Source organism: Benincasa hispida, chromosome 12, assembly GCF_027475165.1.
Source record: "Benincasa hispida cultivar pf3 chromosome 12, pf3_genome.v1.1, whole genome shotgun sequence".
In the NCBI taxonomy this organism is placed as follows: Eukaryota; Viridiplantae; Streptophyta; class Magnoliopsida; order Cucurbitales; family Cucurbitaceae; genus Benincasa; species Benincasa hispida.
This window is the reverse complement of record NC_143489.1, coordinates 39,960,277-39,969,722: the sequence shown is the minus strand read 5'-3', so window position 1 is coordinate 39,969,722 and position 9,446 is coordinate 39,960,277. Positions and strand designations below refer to the sequence as shown.

General features: G+C 37.6%; 1 protein-coding gene across 1 annotated transcript; it reads left to right on the top strand.

The window, feature by feature from the left end:
• Window positions 1-8,542: 8,542 nt before the first annotated feature.
• Window positions 8,543-9,061, top strand: LOC150031988 (uncharacterized). Its single transcript, XM_090308345.1, has one exon. It carries the CDS (start codon window positions 8,543-8,545, stop codon window positions 9,059-9,061), a length of 519 nt encoding a protein of 172 aa, XP_090164471.1.
• The last annotated feature ends 385 nt before the right edge of the window (window positions 9,062-9,446 follow it).

The window sequence follows — 9,446 nt, the reverse complement described above, 5'->3', positions numbered from 1 at the left end:
GAAGTCGCTCCAAATTAAGCATACTTAACTTTAGAGTTCTTATGATTGAGCTACAGAAAAGGAAGCTACATCTTGTTTGTATAGGAAGTAATTTTCAATTCTTTTAAATCTTTCTTAACCATATTTTCATGTCCTCAGGATTCCTCTCATTCGAATGTAATATCGATTCATTCAAGTATCCCTCCTGAACTCGAATTGTTATAATTTTGGTCTATATACTTTAAAACTGATTCGATTTTAATTATTGTACTTTTAAATATCTAATTGTAGTTCCTATACTCATGAAAAATCTAAATTTAATCCCTATTACTAGTTATTGTGGATTTTTTTCAAAAAAAAATATTATCTATTAATATTTTTACTATAATTTTTAGAAACATTTTCACACATTATATTTTTTTACTTGAAAATTATTATTACTATTTAATTAATTTTGATAAAATTAACTTTAGGTGACTAAATTCAAGATTTATGAAAGTGTAGGACTAAAATGAGACTTTGGAAAGTAAATTAACTAATATCGGACAAACTTTATAGTATATGATCATAATAGTATTTTAACCTAGAGAGAGTTTAATATGTCATAACTTCAAAGAAGCCCATGTTGCATTGCAATGCGTTGTTTTATTGCAAAAGTTAAATTCTCAAATTTGACATAATTGTATAAATTACAACAATTGTATAAGTATGAGCACTCAACTTTTATTATTCGAGGTCCAATTTTTACAACTATTGTAAATTTAATGGTCCAATCACTTCAATAATTTGGACCTTTCCCGATGTTGCAAACCGTCGACATTAGTCCAAAACACCATCGACCAAACCTTTACCGATGATCCCACAATCGTCAGCCCCATCGTTGGAAAAGCTTTGTTGGTGAAACTTTCCCCGAGGGTATAAAAGTCGTGTCCTAGGGAAAAAAAGTTACCTCAACAAATGGAGGATGGGGCTTTTTCGCTAACGCTAAACAAAATCATCGGGATAAGCGACCATACCCCGAAGGTCCTAATTTATAAAGACTGTCGGGAGCTAAAACTTCGCCCAACAGTACAAAGACACCATCGGGATAAATAAATATCTCTTGACGATGAAAAATTAGTTTCACCGTCGGGCTATATTCATTTATCCCGACGGTGTGTTTACATTTTTGGACAAAGTTTTAGCTCCTAGCGGTCTTTATAAATTAGGACCGTCGAAAGAAGCGGCCTTGCCCAGATAGTGTGTTTTCATCGTCGGGATTTAATGGCTTTTCCCGACCCCTGGACCGTTGGGTGATGGTTTCTTAGAGTCAAGAAAAGGTGAAAACGCATAAAATATAATTATGCTTTTTCCCAAACCCTTGAATCGTCGGGATTATATATTTAACCATCAAAATCAACTTTTTTTTCCCTATATTTAAATCTTTTTTTTCAAATGCCATACCTATTTGAATCTTACAAATATCAATCCAACTAAAAAAAAATTCCAAAATTAAGTACATGTCTACAATAGTAAATAATATATAGAAAACATGTTTGAATTTCAAGAGTTTGTAAAGTAAACAACTTACTAACTATTCGTCTTAAATATACCATAATATCCACAATTCCTTAACACCAAAATAACATTACATGACAACAAATTACTTATAAAACACAATTCTACAACCTAACTACGCTTGTCGGGAGATGCATCTTCAACATAAATCTCGAGATACCTACAAAATACAAATTTAAACAAGTTTAATGCTCAATTTACCATATACCAATCTCAAAATGAATATATAATTTAAAACTCAACTAAGAACATTAATGAATTGAAACAAACCGACTCAAACTTGCATATTTCAATCTCAAACTCATTATAGAACTTAAAACCCAACTTAAATTTAATCATAATTATACATTTATCCCTATACCAACTTTAAATTCAATATAAGAACATTAACAAATAAAATCTACTTTGACTTCAAACCAACCGATATTTACACATTTTAAATCCAAACTCAATATGTATAACAACCTCAAGGTCTTTTTAGGGTCTGTATCGAACCAGGTACGTTTAAATATAATTACACGTCTTCTCTTGGCATACTAAAAGTCCAATACTTCATTGACAATACCATAGAAATTATGGAGATTTCCTCCACCTTCGCTTTCTGAAAGCACCATGATTCCATTATTTTGTGTACTCCGACAATTATCACGCTCAATACTATGATAGCATATACTCCTTCTGCATACTCAGTTGATAACTTGTTCCTAATCTTAATCCACTCTTTATCCATTTTTAATAATATATGCGATAAGTTGAACCTGTATGATTTAGACAACAAGCTGTAATTTTAATAATATGATATAAAAAAGATCTATGAAACCTAAAAGCTTCTTATTTTATGTCTTCAATCCCACCAAAGAAAATTTTAGTTTTGGTATAGTAAACCCTTTAATGGAGGGTAGGTTGTATACCAACAACTAGATTATAGTTTTTAGACTTAAACATGTCATTAACACACTAATTCATAGAAACCCTTGCATGACTTAATGAAGTAACTAAAGAAATCAACACCCTTGAATGTCTTTGTCCTTATGCATAACTAGTAAAGGAAAGCTCTCCCTACTTCACAACAATATGCCCTCTACTTCAATAAGTAGCAAGTAGACGATAATGGGATAGCCAGACTAAATAATGATAGGTAACTATTTTATAATATGTTTGCATCTTATAATTTTCTTTTTCTGTTCTCTTCTTATTTCTCTTGAGTTTAGTCTACTCCATTAATTTTAATTATAAATATTAGGATAGTTAACTCCGTTAACTACCAATATTATTTTACTTCATTTATACATGTGCATCCTATCACTAAATGCATAAATGTAATAACTATGATTAACAATAGAAAATAATCATTCAAACTATAACAATTTTAAATGTGAACAAACCAAATCATTAAATACATGAATGTAGTTTGAATATGAGCAAACCATAGAAAATAATCACTCTTACTATAACAATTTTAATACCTAACCTCATTCACTTTTTTAACCATAGAACTCCACGACTTTGGTTAAGAAAAAAATAGTGAATAAAACAAATATTCAATTGTTTCACATTTGATGTGGTTAGGTTTGAGTATATCATCTTAGCTTGTTGCATTGAATAGGCTATGTCCAAAGATTTACAAGTTGGAAAAAAATTGAATAGACTATGTCCAATAGGCTATGTATTGTAAAATGTCGTATAATTTTGATACCCTTAATCCCCAAATAAAAAAATTGTAGCAAAACATAGTTAGAGTGTGAAGTTGAAGGAGACGGAAGATTCATGCGGAAAGTCGAAGCGCGTGTTGTCGTTTGAAGAGGTATACGGCGGGACGATAAACGCTAATACTAAAGAGATAGATGATAACGTCAACAAGTAAACGATAGTGTCAAGAGGTAGACGATAGCATTTAAAGGAGGTAGACGATAGCGTTAAGAGATAGACGATAGCGTTTAGAGGAGGTAGACGATAACGTCTAAAGAAGGTAGACGATAGCATCAAAGATGGACGATAGTGTGTACGATAATGTCAAAAGGTAGACGATAGTATCAAAAAGGTAAACGACAGTTTTAACCAAGTAGACGATAATATTGAAGGTACACGATAGTGGCATGCCAACCTTTCCTTTATATTTTCTTGTGTTCTGAAATGTACATAGGTGTTATATTTATACAACATGGAATCCCTAATTTGGGAATGCAAGAATAATTCAAAAACAAAAAATGGTTAGACACTTGTTGTAACCAACCTATTCTTTTGGTAAAAGGTAAGACTGTAATTTATGAAGTCTTGCATCGCTGACGAAGCTGCTGAGTAGATTTGCCTTTGGTGACATGGCTGGCTGTGTTGGCATCCTTAACATCCCCCCTTAAATGAGAGGATAGTTCTAATACATCGAGTTTGGATCGAAGGTGGAAGAACTGTGAATGTATTAAGGTCTTGGTGAGGTAGTCAGCGATTTGATCGGAGGATGGTACATAATGAACATCAAGCTGACCACTGAGGACTTGATCACGAACGAAGTAAATGTCAATCTCAATGTGCTTGGTCCGCGCATGAAACACCGGATTTATGGCTAGAGCACTTGCGCTGAGGTTGTCACACCACAACTGTTTGACACCAATTTCAGACAGTAGTTGTTGCACCCAGATGATTTCTGCAGAGGCATAAGCAAGCGCTTTATATTCAGACTCCGTGCTGGACCGGGCTACAACAGATTGTTTCTTTGAGGACCAGGAGACAAGATTACCACCAAGAAAGATACAATAGGCAGCAATGATTTTCGATCATCTATGTTGGCTGGCTAATCGGCATCGGAGAAGGCCGAAACAGATAGGTCGGACCCATGTTGAATGTAGAAGCCAAAGTGTCAAGTGCCACTCGCATACCTTAGTATCCTCTTCACCGCTTGATAGTGAACGTCCGTAGGTTGCTTTAAGTACTGACTTAGATGATTAACCACATATGTAATGTCAGGTCTCGTGGTGGTTAAGTACTGTAGGGCGCCAGTCGTGTTCCGATAGATATAGGGATTGTTAAAAGAAGTGCCATCGAAGATGGAGAGTTGCTTGTTTAGAACACTCGGAGAGAGTGTCAGTTTTAGATCTTCAAGGTCAAGGCAGTTGAGTAGGTCCTCGACATACTTTTCCTGATTTAGTATAACTCCATTTGCGACATGGTGTAGTTGGATTCCAAAGAAGTAATGGAGTTGGCCAAGATTCTTTAGAGCAAACTTGGAGTCCAAGGCTGTTACAAGCTTGTTGGTTACCTGCAGATCGGTGCCAGTAATAATTACATCATCAACATATACCAGTAAGAGTATCAAGGCAGAAGTGCTCCGATATATGAAGAGAGATGTATCAGACTTAGCATTCTGAAAGCCCCAGTTACATAGTGCTATCTTCAGTGTGTTGTTTCAGGCCCTTGGTGCATGTTTGAGGCCATATATGGCCTTGTGTTAGCAGCAAACATAATTTGGTAGTTGAGGATGAACAAACCCTTGCGGTTGGCACATGTAAACTTCTTCATCGAGGACCCCATTAAGGAAGCCATTGTTGAAATCTAATTGTCTCAATTGCCACCCTTTGGATACAACAAGGCTAATGATGATCCGAATGGTGGATGCCTTTACCACTGGACTAAATGTCTAATCAATGCCCGAATTTTGATGGAAACCTTTTGCTACAAGTCGTGCCTTATAGTGTAGAATGGAGCCATTGGGATTCCGTTTGATTCTGAATACCCATTTATTCCCAATAATGTTCATCGATGGTGACGGATGAACTAAAGTCCAGGTCTAATTTTTCATCAGTGCTTGAAATTCATCACTCATTGCGTTGTTCCACTGCGTGGTTTTGAACGCATCAGTGACTCGTGTAAGTTCGGTTAGGGACTAGTCTTTGTGGGTTTGGGAGGACAGGATTTTGGGTTTGAAGATGCCTGTCTTTCCTCGGGTAATCATGGGATGAGTAGATACGGGTACAGGGAATGGGACAGTATTGCGTACAGACTGGGCAGTCGACGACGAAGGTAAACGATCGGTGGGCTAGGCGGTAGGCGATGGTGAGTTAGGAGGTAAACGATCAATCGGTAAACAACTCGTTTGTAAACGATCGGTAGGTAAATGATCGCTGGGTACACGATTGGTGGGTAAGCAGGTGGTGGGTAAACGATCGTTGGGTAAACGATCACTGGGTAAACGATTGCTGGGCTGAACATTACACGATGAGGGTAAACGATCGCTGGGTAAGCAATTGGTGGGTAGGCGATCAGTGGGCTGGACACTACACGATGAGGGTAAACGTTTGCAGGGTAAATAATTAGTGGGTAGACGATCAGAAGAGAGAGGTGGGAAGGCGGGGCTGTCTATAGTGTTATCAATTGGTGATTGGGTGTGGGTTATTCTGATAATTGGTGAGGGTGAGATTGTGGACGTAGAGGGCATAGAGTCACTGTGCGGTGTGTCCTGACTGAGGGGCAAACAGGAAATCGGGTGGACGACAGCTGCTTACTTGGCTGTCCTGCAAGCTAAAGGAGACACTTGACAAGGAAAATCAATTTTATCAAACACAACATGCCAAGAGATGAACAACCTACCACTGGGGTTGAGGCATTTATAGCCTTTTTGATTCACAGTAGGGACGCGGTAGATGCACTTCTCTGTGCGATAACTCAACTTATGTGAATTGTGTGGTCTTAAGTAGGGGAAATAAGCACACCCAAATATTCGAAGCTCCTCAAACTTGAGCTTCTTTTTTAACATCACTTCCATTGGAGACTGTCCATTTAGGATAGGGGTGGGAAGGCCATTAATCAGCAGAGTTGAGTATAAGAAAGCATCCCACCAATGATGTAAGGGAAGATGTGCTTGGGCTAGTAGGGTTAGCCCTGTCTCCACTATGTGTCTGTGCTTCCTCTCAGCCCTTCCATTTTGTGCTGATGTATATGGACAGGTATACTTGGAGACAATGCCAAGTTGATGACAAACTTTGTGTATCTTGACAAATTCTCCACCATTATCCGACTGTAGGAACTTGATCAGTGTATTGAACTGAGTTTGTATCATAGTAAGAAAGTGTTGAAAAGCTACAAGTGTGTCACTTTTTAACCTCAGAGGATAGAACCATGTGTACCTACTGTGATCATCAACGAAGATAGCATAATATTTGTACCCATCTATAGACAAAACATCATTAGAATGGAAGAAAATGAACAAAAATGAAAAACAAAGAACGAAAATAGAAAAATGGATGGCGAGAAGTGGATGGACGTTAAAATCACATTCATCACATTCATCCATATCCCTCTGTAAAGAAGGAAAATGAAAAACGAAAAAGAAAAAAAGGTGGGAAAAATCATGGTACCAAAATCGAACGACGAGCATACGACGAGCAAACAACGAACGAACGACTAGCGAACGACGAGCAGACAAAGAATCTCGACTATGGATTTCGGAGAAGAAAGAACGAAGGAGAAGAAAAAAATAGAAGAAGAAGGAAAAGAAGAAACTGTGGGCAGCGGGGAAGGTTTTTTAACGAATATTTCCCGATGGTCAATCGAATATCGTCACCCCAATTACGAACTCCCGACAGCCGATCAAGTACCATTGGGTGAACTCAACCTTATCTTGGCAGTGTTCTTACACACCATTGGCATAACTTTACAATTACCTATAAGTTTTTTTTATTTAAATACCCATATCCTAACGGTTGCTCGAATACATTGGCTGAAATACGAACTCCCGATGGTCGCTCGAATATCGTTGGACAAACTCAACATTATCCCAACGGTGTGCTTGCATACTGTCGGGCAAAACTTGACAATTTTCCATAAGTTTTTTAATTTATATTTCTTATTTTTTAAAACTTAAAGCTCACTCGATGATTTTCCTCAAACCCTCGAGATAGTCGAACAAAAAATCTAAAAATATCTTTTTTAAATTAAGAATTGTATGATTGTATCACCATCGGTGGAAGTAGAAACTCCCAACGGTCGCTCAAGGACCGTCAGAATAATTTTACAATTTCACATAACGTTTTTCAATTTTCTATTTCGCTACCTCCCGACGGTTCAGAATCGTTGAGTGAAGGGATTTTACCCCGACGGTGTTTCTCCGACCATCAAGAGAACATTAAACTACAATTTTCTCATTTTTTAAAAAACTAAACATCTTCTGACGATTCTAGGACCGTCGGGATAGTTCAACGAGCCCGGCGATAGGTTTATAGACCGTCGAGATAGATTGGTTATCCCGACGCTAGCGAACTTTCCGTTGGGATTGGATTTTCTCCCGATGCCTTCATTTACTATTGGGGGAAATGAGATCGTCCGACGCCTCCATTTACCATCGGGAGAAATGAGATCGTCTGATATTTTTTTTTGTCTCGAGAAAAGTTTCATTAGGAATAACCAAAATTCTTGTAGTGAATTTTACTATTTGTGTAAGATCGAGGGCTCAATTTTTACAATTGAAAGTTTAAGGATGTAACTGTAATTGTCACAAGAGTGGTTTTTGCAGTTTACCATTTCTTTTAGTACAATAAGAATAAGGAAATTCAAACCATCGACATCTTTATCATTAACACATTCATTTTTTAGTTGAACTATGCATGCATCGGCCAAAATCAATATATTCACATAAATTTAATCGGATAGCTTTACAATCTAGCTTATTCTTCTTCCTAGAAAATAACTCAAAATATTATAAATTGAGAGGAATATCCAATTTTTTAACAATAAATACAGAAGGGAGATTTAAAGAGAATTGTTGATGGAGATTTAAAGAGAATTGTTAAACTATACTCAGATTTAAAGGGAGATTTATTTAGTAATCAGTTAGTTTTTTAAAATTAAATTAATAAATACTAATTTCATCGATTATTGCTTTCTATCGTTTATGGGTGTTCTAAAAAACCAAATCATGTTTTAAAATTTTAAAAATAAATAATTATTTTTTTAAAACATATCATTGCTATTGCTTTGGCTTTTAGAAATTGGCTAAATGTTAAAGTATTAAATTAGGATGGATGTAAACATATCATTGCTATTGCTTTTGCTTTTGTGTGGGCAGTCTTTGTGGGCTGTTCGGAGTGAGATTGGGAGGTTTTGGTGCTTGAGGGTTATCTTGCGAAATATAAATAGATTCAAGCATTTGGTTCGTTTGATGGTTGGCAATGGTCGGTCTTGTTTTGTTTGGTGGGATCCTTGGCTGCTGGGGGGTGTGATTTTGGATTCATATGGGTCTACGATGGTTTATGATGCAGGGAGTAGTTTGGAGGCGTGGTTGTCGGAATTCAAGGATGGTGAGGGAGGTTGGAGTTGGCCTATAGTTTCTTGGGAGCTTCTTGAGATCTACGGTCTTATTCAGATAGTGGGGCCTAGGGTGAGGGGGGAATATTATTGGGTGTGGGTGCCGGATGCGAGTGGTCGGTTTTCTATCGCTAGTGCTTGGGAGAGTTTGCGTCCTCATCGTCCTAGGGTGTCTTGGGCTGGTATTTTGTGGGTAGGGGGTGGTATTCCGCGTCACTCCTTCTGTGCATGATTAGCTGTGAAGGACAGGTTGGGTACGCGGGATTGGTTGAGGAGTTGGAGTGTCTTATCAGAGGGGGGGTGCCTTCTGTGTGGGGGAGGTGTGGAGTTGCGAGATCATTTACTTTTTGAGTGTGGGTTTAGGAGAGAGGTGTGGTCTGGTGTGTTGTGTTAGTTGGGCTCGTTGCATCGAGTGGCGGGTTGAGATGTGGAGTTGAGTTGGCTGTGTCGAGTAGGGTCGGGTAAGGGGGTGCGTAGTAAGTTATTCCGTGTATCCTGGTGTGCTTCCATATACTATATCTGGCAAGAACGTAATCGATGACTGCATGGAAGTAGACCGAGGTCGGTATCAGCTCTGGTTCACCTTATGGTCTCTACGGTTTGTGCTCATGCTTCTT

Bases quoted from the DNA above. Each gene is read 5' to 3' on its own strand.
- LOC150031988 (XM_090308345.1), top strand. From the start codon at position 8,543: ATGGATGTAAACATATCATTGCTATTGCTTTTGCTTTTGTGTGGGCAG.